The following is a 14,431-nucleotide window of genomic DNA, read 5'->3' on the forward strand; positions in this document are numbered from 1 at the left end:
TTTCGTTGGAAACGGGGAGGTGCCTATAATATCGGAAGCTGCCGATATCTACAAGGAAGGTTTACCTGTTATTCGTTTGAAATATTATAGATAATGACAATGCCTATTTCATGGTCTCTTTTTGTTAAAATTGTTGTAGAAGGTTATAGAAGCGTTTTTTTGGAACGTTGGTTTGAACATTCGTCAGGAAGGTCGCACATACATCCAAGTTTCGTTTCAAATGGTAGTAGAATACTTCCAGCCACAAAATGTAAAGTTAACATTTGTAATTTTTTTCTTACAGTTGTTAAACAGATATAATCATCGGATGATCCTCAGATAATACGTGTGCAGCAATATATAAATACCAACTAGAAGATAAGTCTTCTAATCAACTCATAAAAATGACTTCCGTAAAAGATACGGCGTCTTTCTTCGTAAACGGCAGCTCGAATCAGTTTGACTTTGTTCTAGCTCTGTACCCGCAAGTCCTCAAACTAAAAGCACAGAACAAATGTAAGAAACCAGAAGAACTCATCCGGTTAGACGACTGGTACCAAAACAAGCTTCCACAGTTGATTAAAAAGCGCGGTAAAGAGCGCTTCTTGGTGCACGAGGAACTAGTCCAAACGATGAAATGGAAGCAAACGCGTGGCAAATTCTTTCCACAGCTGTCTTATCTGATCAAAGTCAACACTCCACGAGCCGTACAAGCGGAAACCAAGAAAGCATTTAAGAAACTGCCTAATCTCGAGCAAGCAATCACTGCACTGTCAAATCTTAAAGGTGTCGGCACGACAATGGCGTCGGCTCTGCTAGCCGCTGCCGCACCCGAAACTGCCCCCTTCATGGCCGACGAATGCTTAATGGCCATCCCGGAAATCGAAGGCATTGACTACACTACCCGCGAGTACATGAACTTCGTGCAGCACATCCAATCCACGACGGATCGGCTGAACGAGGAAGTGCACGGCCCGGTCAGTAGTTCCAAGGATTCCGACGGCAGCAACGACGAAGACAGCGCCGATGAGCCCAAAATCCAAAAGAAATGGTCCCCGCACAATGTCGAGCTTGCTCTCTGGACGCACTACGTTGCACGGGAGCTACAACCGGAGTTACTGGACGACATGCCCGTAGCTACGCAGGGTAGTAAAAACAGCTACTCCCGAAACCCGGCCACTGCCGTCGCACCGAAGACAGCCACCCCCACGAATGGTGCCTCGTTACCGTCGTCCGGAAACAACACCAACATCGAGGAACCGTCCGACGAGAGCAACCTGGACACCGAGCTCGGCAAAGCCACCTCGGACGAGTCCTCCAAAGACAACAACAAATTCACGGACAGCTTGGACGATTGCACCAAGTCCGAGGACAGCTTGGAAAAGCCCAGCACCACGGTAACCACCAGCATCCGGAACAACAACAGCGAAGAGGTGAACGACAGTGACTCGCAAAGTAGTTCCAAACGGTCATCGACGGGGGACGAGGAGGATGAGGACGACGACGAAGATGACGGCGAAGATGGAGAAAGCTCGGGCGATGGAGTTTCCACTGCCAAGAAGGCGAAGTTCGAGTAGGGTGAGGGAGCTGGTGTCGGGACAGGAAAACTTTTCTAATTACAATTAAGAGACAGAAGACGGCGGAGAATGGATGAAAACGACGAAGGTGAGCGCGACCGGAGGAAGAATCACAAATCAAAATCAGTTAACATAATTAACGTCGTCGCGGTCAGTGTGCAGCACTTCCGAAAGGCTTCCCGGTAGCGGCGGATCTTCGTTCAAGGTAAGTCCAGGGCTCCAGCAGGGAGGTGAGGATGCGGGAAATTCCTACAGCAGGAAACGCTGACACCGGAAAAGAACTATGTACAAATTATGTTTAACTGATTGTAAGTGGAAAATCACGTATAATCCCAATGAGCGAGAAGCAATATGGTGACGGGCGAGGTAAGCAAGGTACATAGGCAGACGTTATGGCTGATTGGCTGATACATTCGTAGCAGGAGCAACCTGATTAAAAGGAAACGTGGATGGAGGGAAACTTTAATTGAGATAAATGACCTGATGCGAACCATGGGCATTTTAGTAGATTCGACAGATGAGGCATGATGCAAACGTGGAAAAGCAAGGAAAGCGTAGCACATAAGAACAGAAGGAAGTTTTATCATTAGGATTTAATTGATTGGTCATTTTTCTGGAAGTTAGTGCAGGAACGGACTATTGCAGACTGGTATGTATTGGTGGCAGTGATGGTTTCATGTTTTTTTCCACGTGTATTCTTCAACTTTATTAGATCTCCATCACATGTATTTGGTAAATGAAGAAGGTGTTCAACTTTTGTAATTTGATATATGCGAAAAGTTTCTGATCTAAATGCCAATAGCATATGAGATGCAAACTGGTTTCGATATCATGCAGGAATGGTGGTATCGTCTCTATCATGAAGAAAGAGTATTCGAAAGATTTAAGAGATTAACCTTCGGATCACGACTAATCAGAGTATTGTAACCAATAATACTGATTATAAGTTTAAAGACAGGGATTAAATTCGAATAGAAATGTAAAAATCTACCAATCATTATTTCTGTATATGTAAAGGGGGGGTTGATGCATTTGAACTTGTTTCACACAGTTTTGCGAAAGATGTGGTATGTCGACGCCTTCCATCATAATATATCCCTGGCAGGGGCTAATCTGATTCTGTTTTTTGCACAATTGTATCAGGTTGCGATAAACTTGGCTTGTAATGATTGAAGAAATTTTGCAAGGTTTTTATGAACCAGTTGCAAGCTCATTCGTCGTAACAAAATCTCGGAAGCCTTTAAAAGCCTACTGCGACTGCCACAATCTCCATCTATCTGCCTTGAACAATCCTGTACACAACGCGCCCATGTGAAAGCCTTCTGTTCCAAACCGTTCTTTTTTTACACACCTCACCACAGCAGCGCTTGCGAGGGCACATTCCAACTCTTGACAGCGATCTTCGTTTTTCGTTCAAATGGAACACAAAAATAAACCACTGTGTAGAAACCTATCCGTACATTTTTAAATATAGTCAAAATCAAGCAACAAAAAATCTAAAAATAAATAAACTAAATGTTTTGGATCTAATTCAAAATTGTCCGAGTCTAACCAACTCCTGTTTCAGTTTCATGAAAGTTATTTGACAGTAAAGGAGATTCTCGTAATAGAATGTTATTATTTATTTGTAATATTATTATTATCACTGTATTGTAATCGATGCAAAAGTTCTTAATTATCACTCACAGTCTTATCAAGAAAGAGAGATGGAAAATAAAGAGAGGGACTGCAGGAGAAAATTCATAAACATTTATCTACTATCAGAACAGACTACCAGAATTTAGGAACAGCAAGTAGCGACGAAAAAAATATTCTAGTATTAGTTGTCGTTTTAGTTTTTCCCGTACATGTTTATAAAAGCAAAGGTAATTATTAAGGAAAACTATACGAAACACATGTTACAAAACAGAAGAAACATAAAAATGACAGTTACTGACTAACACCATCCCAAAAAATAAAACAAACATATACAAGCCAAGATTGAAAATCATAGCTGAGTAGTAAATCTGATTGGGCAGAACAAGGAGCCGTGCAGCAGCAACAGTTATTAGAGAACAAACTTTTACAAACACAGCTATAAATGATGCAAAAACAATAGTAGTATCCCTAGTAGGGATTAGTGATCAAACCGATACACATAGAACAAAAATAAATCAGAAATCAACAATTAAAACAATATTGAAAGCAAGCGACAGCAAACCAAGCAGAAGAAAAAAAAGCAGAAACCACTAATAGCCTTTAATGAGAAAACAAATAATGAAGTACTTTAATGAATGTAAAGAGTAAGTAGCAACACAATATACTGGAAATAAATGAGACAAGAACCACTCCCATACCCAAAACACACGCATAGCACTCGTACACTCCTATCCATTACCATTTCGAGGAAAGTAGCATCTAAAACCCAACTGCATACGGCATCTAACATAGGATGGGATGAAACTGAGAGAAGATACATCTTTACAGATAGTGAAACTAAATAAATAAGCGATTATGATACAACGCAGCTCTGTTTTTGTTCAGAATTGATGACAGCTCACTCGTCAGTACGTATCAGGAATTCGTTCTCGCAGCTTTCAACAACCTTTTTGTATCGTAACCATGATTAGATTGGATTCCGAATCTTGCGTTTATTTACAGGGTCAGCAATTTGTGGAGTTATGAAGCTGTTCTGCGCTGATTGACGTCTAATTCGCCGAGCTTTAGACCCTTGTGTATTGCCAAGTAAGTATAGTTATTCTTATATGAAAAAAAAAAACACATGGGAATTTATAAAAGCCGTTCTGGACCCTAATATTACCTACACAAAATATTCGTTCTTATAACGTTTGAAAGTAATATTTGGCACGGTTTATACGACGATCGTCGATCTTGTTTCAATTAAGTATAAAAGAATAATAAATAGTTTTGAGGCTGTCATTTTAAGCCAAAATCCAAGATTTTTATTCCTAAAATTGGAAAATGATTTAGCAATCCTGAATATCTGAAATACATATGTGCTTGGACATTGTGCTATAAGTGTTATAAGTTGATAGTGTGTTTCGGAGCGAATGCGAAAAGTGTCTTACGAGGGTTACAATGAAATTATGTGTGACGCAGTAATGCTCTCTGTGATAAGTGTCAGTAAGAGTTTTGAAAAATATAGATGGTCTGGAGAAAGAAGCTGGAAGCTGTCGTATAAGTGGAGTTAGAAAGGAGGGTAGGGTCTACAAATGACGAGTTGTGCCCCGCCATCTTTCGCTGTTATTCAAGAATATATATATTTTTGCCTTATACGGGAAAGAACTCCATTCTGGGTGGCTCTTTGATTTGGCACTGACCTGGGTCCAGATCAGATTAATGCTGACTTCTTTTATTGCTTGGCATCATAGTTTTATTCTGTTTTGTGCGGTAAGCAGAACGATCAGCCGATCACCGAAATTTTGTTCTGCTTTGTGCGGCCTTTAAAAAAAAGTATTGATTTCATCGATCAAACTACACGCTATACACGGCATACCGTTTACCAAAACGAACCCTGCCACACTCCTTACCCCATATGTCCAACATCCCAGTGATCTCTCGTGGAAGTGCAGATGACTCGTCGGCTTCTATCAAAGCGAGTATCACGTCAACAATTTCCTACCTATTCCCTAATTGACCTGCTTTCGGACACGGCCGGCGCTGGTATTGCTTATTTTTTGGGTCACCAGTTCTTACACATTGAAGATGATGTTAGTCCCAAACTTCATCTGTTGGTTCTCTGTGTAATTACTGCTGACCTGGCAATAATGGAGTAGCAACTGTGGGCGGTCAATCATGCTCATGTCATTTTAAGCCAAAATCCAAACTTATTCACCAAACCTACCTTCGATTCCGTAGCGTGCAGTCAGCGTGTTCGTACCCTTCCATGAAGTCTCTCTCTATGCGGTTCTCTGATGAATACTGTTCTTGCTATTCTCCCTTCCAATATTCGCAATAAATGCCAGCCTCTGTTAAAATCATAGTTTTCAACATGACCATATTTCGTTTCCGCCTACTTGTTCCGTAACTCAAGCTGGTTACGTAATCCATAGAAAGCCCTATTCGCTGCAACAATACGTCTTTTCACTTCAAGGTACCGTCAACTGGGGGGAAGATGATCATTTTTCAGAGAAAATCGAAAAAAATATTTTCAAAACATGTACTGCTATACGTTGCAATAATCAACAACTTTAGTTTTCTGAAATGCGTTCGCATTTATTAAAATAAATTAAATTATCACACATTTTTTGAGTAATCTGGTTTGGGGTGAAGTTGATCAAGACAGCTCTACTAAAATCATTATGACCTAGCCGTCAAAATACACTAGGTTATTTGTATGAATGTTGAATTTACTACGTAAAGAAGTCTACGAAGTCAATATTTGAAACGAAAATAGCGTCATTTATGACTATCTCTCTCTTTCTTCCACGAAATACATTTTCATGATTATAATCGAAAAACTCGGATTTTCTACCTAGCGGTAACATTACTTGAACGGATAATATTATTGACTACCGTTTCATAATAAAATTTGGCACTTTTGACTGACAAATCAAGTGATCATCTTCGCCTCAATGATCATCTTCCCCCCATATGACGGTAATCGTCATTGTCTCATGTCACAAGCGTTCCAAGGTAAACAAATTTTTTACCAACTTTAAACACATCGCTCAGCACCAACACAACAAGGTCCACAAGGTCTTACCGTAACCATGTATCATATACAGTGCCTAATACTTCTTGTGCTGTTGTAGTCACAGTTTCGTGGATATTCTTCCACAGTATGTTGACGTCGCCAGATCCGTTGGCATCTCCTATCCGCTCGTCCAGCTTCTGGTTGTGCTGTTCCCGAGCAGCACACATGTTACACAAAAGTTACAACTGAATTTAGTTACATTTGAGTTTCTGCAACCAAATTGGTCTGGATTGTGCTGCTAGTTGCTAGTTGGATATTGAAACGCTTAGTTTTGTTATTTCATGAGTTCGTGACGCTCAGTGATGAACTCTGTACATCATTTTAATAAAGATTATAAAAAACTCAAAGGTGCAGCCCAATCGGGTTGTACGCAAAGGTGACGTAGATCTACGTAGCTATACGAAATGGACGGTATTTGCCATAATAATTTGTGCCTCTTTATTAACATTGAGCAAACTGCTCGGAGGTCAACTGAATCAAGAAGGCTTCCAGTTGGATGGACTTTGAGTCTCTAACCTTGGAATAACCATGACTCATCGGCTGTATCGCCGCTGACTGCTCGACTGGCTTTCAGTGGAGGATTTTCGCAATCTTAGAAGACATCATCATCAAAAATGTCCGAAATAAAGGAGAAATAATGAAACCATGAAACTAACGCAAATATATTTATTTGCAACGTTTGGTTTTCGCCCGCGATGGAACCGTACGTGGCAAAGTGAGGAGAACTTCAAGAATCGGTTATATTATGAAAACTCATATGTGAATATGTACGTTATGTGAAAGATATTGATTTGGAAAATGTATTGGAGGTAACCACTTTCCCTTCGATGGGACTCGAACCCATGACTCTACAGTACGCTAGACTGGTGCTTTAACCAACTAAGCTACGAAGGACCTCCGTCGGCTTGAGAAATGGATTGCGAGTGATTTGACTATGCGTCAAATTTGAGAATCTCGAGCTCATATGAAATGCTGGTTCGTTGAGGTTGAATGATCTGCAGCAACACACCGAGCACCCCCACCAATGCGATGGATTTCCGTTGAAAATGTTACCAGCGCTTCCGTGATGCTGTGTCCGCTCCGCTGCGATCGCTTCGATGCGTCCGCTCTGCGTGAAATCTTGTTCAAACTAAGGATTAGATCCAAACCCGCAAGTGATTGATTTTTGATATCTGTGCTAGTGATGCATGTACGTGATTGGTTAGTTTACCTATTTCTAAACTTTTTATCAATTATCGATAATAAATAGTTAAAAACTAGTATTTTCATTTAAATAAAAAGAAGTGTTGACTCATCCTTGATCGAATGGTTAAAACAAATTGAAAATCCATCGAGAAACGGCTGAGATATTAAAGTTTAAAGTCTATCCTATTTTCGAGACGGTCCCCGATTTTCGCAATCGTAAAGTGTAGCCCAATAAAGAAAAGACAGGCGTAGTCCTACGTCAAAAATCGTGATGCAATTACAAACAAATGACCTATATCTATATCGTTCTAGTAATGCCGTTCATAGATCAACACGAGGTCTTTCTTACGTGTGTGTGAAACAGGTGCTGCTGTTTGACATCCCTGTAGCAGCAGCAAAGGTCACAAGCTGCAGACCATTATCGTTGATATCGGAATTCATGTGTTGGGCCCTGTCACGCTCGTTTCCGCCTACAAGCATGTACTTTGTCTTTGACGCATTCACCACCAGTCCAACTTTTGTTGCTTCACGTTTCAGGCAGGTGTACAGTTCTGCCACCTTTGCAAATGTTCGGCCGACAATGTCCATATCTTCCGCGAAACAAATAAATTGACTGGATCTGTTGAAAATCGTACCCCGGCTGTTACACCCGGCTCTCCGCATGACACCTTCTAGCGCAATGTTGAACAACAGGCACGAAAGTCCATCAACTTGTCTTACTCCCCGGCGCGATTCGAACGAACTGGAGTGTTCGCCCGAAATCTTCACACAATTTTGCACACCATCCACCGTTGCTTTGATCGTTAATGGCTGCTTTGACTGTATTCCAGCAGTCCTCAAGAGGGGCCCCATCGAGCTCACCCTCTTCCGGCAACGCTGCCTCGAGATGCTGCGCGTATGCAGTGGCGACATCAGGTTGCTTCAGTCGCTCTAGGTCGTACCGCGGCGGTCGTCGGTACCGAATATTGTTGATGACGGATAGTTTTGGGCGCAGTTTAACCATCACCAGATAGTGGTCAGAGTCGATGTTAGCGCCACGATATGTCCTGACGTCGATAATGTCGGAGAAGTGCCGTCCATCAATCATGTCGATTTGTGGTTCTATCTGCAGTGGTGATCTCCAGGTGCGGCGAATGTCCATATTCTTGGAAAGGGCGAAATCAATTAGTCGTAGGCCGTTTTCGTTCGTCAGCCGATGAGCGCTGAACTTCCCAATAGCTGGTCTAAACTCCTTTCCTGGCCAACCTGAGCGTTCAAATCTCCTATGATGATTTTGACGTCGTCGTGGCTTGGGCAGCTGTCGTACTTGAAATCACCGTGAACGTCCACCCGTTCTGGGGTGTTGGCGTCCACACGCCTGGGCCAGCTCACCTTGGTGTTATCTCAGGGTCGGCTTTAGACCACGGAAAACTGGACAACCCTATACTTACCTGCCAACTAATCGAGCGAACAAGGGATAGGCCACTACCTAGATGAGGGTAACATTCGTGAGAGAATCAAGCTAAGATTGAGAGGGGTTCGTTTTGCTAAATGTAATTTTATTTAGATTATAAAAAATCTGGGGAGATGATGGATGATGACGACGATCGTTGGGGCCCGTTCTGCGATTTCAGGTGGAAGGGGGAGATGGAAAGGTTATTGCATACCTTGATGATGGTAGAAGCACGTGTTAGTGCGCTAAGCTGGTATGGGCGTCGCGGTGCTCGAGAACCGACGCCTCTTTGCTGTTCGTTACCGGCGATGCTGTGATGTCGGTAGGCCGACAGTATGCTTGGATGTCTTCCCCTCAAATTGGGATAATCTCGCCGACGAGGGCCGGCTGGAGGCGGGCGGGAACTGCGACCGTTTTCGAGTACGTCGCCACCGGAGAGATGTGCACCGCCACGAGGGTTATATGCACCTTGTGCAATTCGGTCGTGAGATAAATTCCAACAGCCTTTAGCAGTAGGCTCCGGAATCGGTGTTGTCGGGATATAGTTGAATCCGGGGGCACGCTAGGAAGCAACGAGGCGTGTACCGGAATGTCCCGTTGAGCATGCGGTAGATGCGTCGGTTCTGCACCAGATTGACGGAGGGCAGACCGGACCTCGCACTTCGAGTATTCACTTTTCACTCGGCACTACAGGAGGATATTACCTCGAGGATCTACGCGCTCAACTTTTTTTATATTTAGCACCACACCAGGCAAAAATACCGACTCACTTCGACCGCTATTAATACGAGGAACTTTTTTTTTAATTTGCGATAATGATGCTTCCTAATCCCGATCTATACTGATCCTCCTCCTCAGAGTCCGAGTTACTCAACCCCTCATTTCCGAAAATTGTCTCTTCTCCCCATTCTCCACGTTGCTCCCCCTCTCCCTGAGTCCTTCATTGCACTTCATTCTCCCGGATCTGGTGTTGCAGCATCCCCAGTTTGCTCCTCATTTCTAACAAGGGGTCCGACGATGCCTCTTCGAGTGAATTATGAAGTTCGAATTTTATACAGAACCCTAGTTCTCAAACTAATTTCGTCTTTAATTAACAAATGTTCTAATAGGAATAAAAAGAGGTCTAATAGGAATATTAATTACTGAACAGAAAACAACTTTTTTTATAACTACAATAGCCACGTTGTTGCCGATTACGCCGGTAACATACTCACGTTCCATCTGCGCGTAGAATACGTCCTTATCATCATAAGTGCCGTCAACTGGGGGGAAGATGATCATTGAGGTGAAGATGATCATTTGATGTGTCAGTCAAAAGTGCCAATTTTTTTTATGAAACGGTAGTCAACAATATTCTCCGTTCAAGTAATGTTACCGCTAGGTAGAAATCCGAGTTTTTCGATAATAATCATGAAAATGTATTTTTTGGAAGAAAGAGAGAGATAGTCATAAATGAGGCTATTTTCGTTTCAAATATTGACTTCTTAGACTTCTTTACGTAGTAAATTCAACATTCATACAAATAACCTAGTGTATTTTGACTACTAGGTCATAATGGTTTTAGTAGAGCTGTCTTGATCAACTTCACCCCAAACCAGACTATTCAAAAAATGTGTGATAATTTAATTTATTTTAATAAATGCGAACGCATTTCAGAAAACTAAAGTTGTTGATTATTGCGACGTATAGCAGTACATGTTTTGAAAATATTTGTTTCAATTTAAAATGTAAACACACATTGTTATTGCATGTTTTGTCTTAAAAATGATCATCTTCCCCCCAGTTGACGGTGCTTCCGAAGTTTGGGCTGTAGACGTTGATTATGCTGAAGTTGAAGAACCGGCCTTTGATCCTCAACCTGCACATTCTTTCATTGATCGGCCACCACCCGATCACGCGCCTTTGTATATCGCCCATCACTATGAAAGCTGTTCCCAGCTCGTGTGTGTTGCCGCAGCTCTGGTAGATGGTATGGTTACCTCTAAACGTTCGCACCACTGATCCTTTCAAACAAACCTCCTGCAGCGCTACGATGCTGAATCCACGGTCCTTGAGTACATCGCCGAGTATGCGTGTGTTCCCGATGAAGTTGAGAGATTTGCAGTTCCACAAACCGAGTTTCCAATCGCTAGTCCCTTTTTATCGCGGTGGTCTTCGCCGATGGTTCCGGTCCGTACTCTCTTGTTGATTGTTCGTTGCGTATGTTTTTTGAACGGCTGGCCTGCAGGGCCTGACACCAAACCCCCTAAATTTCCGGAGGACCATTCCTCCTTATTCCCGGTGGCCTATGGTGTACAGTTTCACTTAGAGTCCCTCGCTGGCACTCGGACGATGATCAGGTACGCAAAGTACCAATGGCACGCTTTACCCAGCATTTGTCGTGCCAGCTTCTATTGAATAAATTGATCTAATGGAAGCACATGTCCAGCGCTTTATTTGGCGTGCTTTTTTTGCACCCGTTATTGAAAGAATAGCTAATCTTTGATTATTCTTCGGTGCCACAATTTCTCTTGGTTTTGGCCAACATATTAATGCAGCGTATGATATTCTGGGTTTAACAATCGCCGTGCAAATCCATTGGATCATGTTTGTCTTAAGTCCTCACTTTTTACCGAACGTCGCCTCACTTATCCATAAAGCATTTGTAGCTTTGCTAAGTGCTTCTCCAAGATGTTAGTTCCAATTCAGCTTACTGTCAAGTCGAACTCCAAGATGCTTGACTGAATTTGAAAGTTTGAGATCTGTTCCTTTCAGTTTTTAAATAGAAAATGAATTGTTTCTTCTCCTTGTAAATGCCACTAATGTGGTTTTTGAAGAATTTATATTCATTCCTTCCTTTTCTCACCATAATGTGATGAAATTAAGAGCAATTTGCATTGCCAATTATTTCGAAGCCTTCAGTCTCCAGTTGATTGAGAAGATCATCAACGATTGAAGACCACAAAAGAGGTGATAGCACGCCTTCTTAGGGACACCCTTTTACTGCCCTCATACTAACTGATGAGTTTGCATAGTTTGCTGATATTTATCTTTTCGATAACATTTCGCCAACCCAGTTAACAATGCATATATCGAAACCTCGTTTCAACATAGCATAGCATCTTTCATTGAATTGTGAGATGTGTTATCGAATGCTCCTTCAATATCAAGGAACGCACCAAGTGAAATTTCTTTTGCTTCAAAATATCTTTCCAATTTTGTAACTAACTTGTGAAACGCTGTTACTGAGGATTTGCCCTCCTAATATGCTAACTTAGTTTTGTTTAGGGTTTCCGATTCAACATAAAGATATTCCGTTTTCTACTTGAAAACTTTGCCAGCGTTTTTAAGAAAAATTCAAGTAGAAAACGAAATACTAGCAATAATATAGCAACTATCCACTCACTTACTTACTTATGGATCCTGTACACCTCCGGTGGTGCAAAGGACCGACTTGAAAGATCTCCATCCTGAGCGTTGCCCGACTATCGCTTCAACCTGTTGCCGGTCGACTTCTTTAATTTCTTTATTGAGGCTTCGCCGCCATAGGCCTCTGGGTCTGCCTCTGCTGCGATGGCCTGCTGGGTTTCAGTCTAATGCTTGTTTACAGATTTCGTTTCCGCCCATACGTAGAGTGTGGCCGACCCAGCCCCACTTCCGATCCCGAATTTCTGTTCCTGTTCTGGCCTCTGGTGACAACGACGATGGAGCTCGTTGTTTGCGATCCAGTTGTGAGGCCACCAGGCCTGAATTATATACCGCAGGCATCTGTTAATGAACACCTGCAACCGTTGAGTGTTCTCCACTGATACACACCATGTTTCGCTAGCGTATAACAGCACAGATTTCACGTTAGAGTTGAAAATTCGTATTTTGGTGCGTTCACTTATCTGCCTGTTTTTCCAGATATTTCTTAAACTCGCAAAGGCAGCTCTTGTTTTCTTGATCCGTGCGCCTATGTCGATCTTGGTACCGCCGTCTGACGCCATTTGGCTACCAAGATATTGGAAGCTTTCAACATTCTTCAACATTCACATTGCCCGGCTACTGTGAAACTATCCACTGAGTTCATTTATTTGTCTTGTCTTGTCTTGTGTTAGCACATGCACAGCCAGTATTGAAAAGCATCCTGGAAATGTCGGTTGTGTTCCCGAGCATTTTCTTGTCAGTATTAATATTTGATGCATATCATAAATATGATGCAAATGGCGAATTTCGCGCCAACCCTTCTATGGAGCTGGCAGCACCATCTCAGAATCGAATGAAACTTGGTGGGCATAAAGATATGGTTTTTCTAAGCCACCCTGCATACTTAGTTTTTCAAAAATTGTCAAGAGTAACATTTGATGAGGGCCTAATTTTTTTCATGCATTTTTTAAAAAACCATGTAACTCTAAAATGACAAGACCTACAAAAAAGTGTTGTATGGCGTAGTGTCGTGAAATTCCCAGAAGTTTTTTTGGAAAAATATCAAAAAAATAAAATATCGATTCCTACACTGAAAAAAAATAGTTTTAAAAATTAAAATCGATATTACAAAAAAACCTCATCTCTGAAATCGATGTAATTTATTCTGCAGATAGGCATTTTAATTATCTAACTTTTCTGGGAATAATGTTCCTGTGACATATTTAAGGAAAAAAAAGTTTTTCTAACAAAAACTTTTTTCATGTCCATATTGAGTGAAAATTTATCAGCGTGTTTTATGCCTACAGCGCCAATTATAGGTTCAGCAGCCTATCATCAACCAACGACACATCTCGGACGTATACAAATTTGTTTGGGAAGCAATTTAGCATAATCTAACATAATTGTGGACCAACATTTGAAAAGGGTTTATGTTTTATTTGACTTTTTGTATCGAAGTAACTTAAAAACAATTACAAAAAATAATTACTTTGAAAACGGGCAATGTTGCCCGTGATATTAATTTGTAATAGTGGAAAAGAATATGTTGTTTTTCAGCAAAGGCTAACCACTGAACGGTGTAATTTAGAAACCGTTGTAAAGCCTGTAGATGATTTTGTATCGTATTTTGATAAAAAAAATTATAAACTTATCACTTATGACATTATTTGCAAACAGCAATACACTTGTAAAGTTAGATAGATTTTACAAAAATTACCTTTGTGTCTGGGTGAGCTGCAGCATATTATAAAAATAAAAGGAACTTTGCAAGTCTGTGTAATTTAAATTCAAAACATGGCTTAGAAGCAGAATGGCACTTTTTTACAACATCGCACGGAAAAGGCCCTTGCGAAGCTATTTTTGGCACTCTCAAACGAATGGCAAAACGAGCAACTCTTGCCAAAGATTATGGAAATACTATCAAGACTCCTCGGGAGTTGTACGAATGGGCGAATGGGCTCGTTTTCAATCAAACAAAAGTATCACTAAATTATTGCCGATTTCACCAATTTGAAGAGTTATGTGTAGATTGTGATTTGCCCGCTTCTTTTTCTCACACGCACTCTCATTTCGGGTTGATCGATTTTTGTTACTGAAATTTACCCAATTATAACCCATTACTCGTTAGTCACATGTAAGCGTGTACACTAAATCGATTCCCGCCATGATTTGACG

The 14,431-nt window shown here is 41.4% G+C and overlaps 2 protein-coding genes across 16 annotated transcripts in view; both read left to right on the plus strand.

Annotated features, from left to right (window-relative positions):
• Positions 1-4,058, plus strand: part of LOC134225736 (uncharacterized) — a 30,417-nt gene extending 26,359 nt beyond the window's left edge. For 13 of the 14 annotated variants that reach the window (XM_062706058.1, XM_062706052.1, XM_062706053.1 and 10 more), the window contains exon 3: positions 284-4,058. In XM_062706058.1, coding sequence (XP_062562042.1) covers positions 384-1,556 — 1,173 coding nt within the window. In that variant the 5' untranslated portion in view covers positions 284-383 and the 3' untranslated portion in view covers positions 1,557-4,058. The remainder of the gene's footprint in view (positions 1-283) is intronic. The other variant, XR_009983316.1, reaches the window with a different exon arrangement.
• LOC134227973 (protein tincar) overlaps positions 1-14,431 on the plus strand; it is a 541,225-nt gene that overhangs the window by 208,472 nt on the left and 318,322 nt on the right. The window contains exon 4 of one of the 2 annotated variants that reach the window (XM_062709692.1): positions 4,166-4,280. The gene's annotated coding sequence lies outside the window, so the exon portion shown is untranslated. The remainder of the gene's footprint in view (positions 1-4,165; positions 4,281-14,431) is intronic. The other variant, XM_062709690.1, reaches the window with a different exon arrangement.

Source organism: Armigeres subalbatus, chromosome 3 (assembly GCF_024139115.2).
Source record: "Armigeres subalbatus isolate Guangzhou_Male chromosome 3, GZ_Asu_2, whole genome shotgun sequence".
Lineage (NCBI taxonomy): Eukaryota > Metazoa > Arthropoda > Insecta > Diptera > Culicidae > Armigeres > Armigeres subalbatus.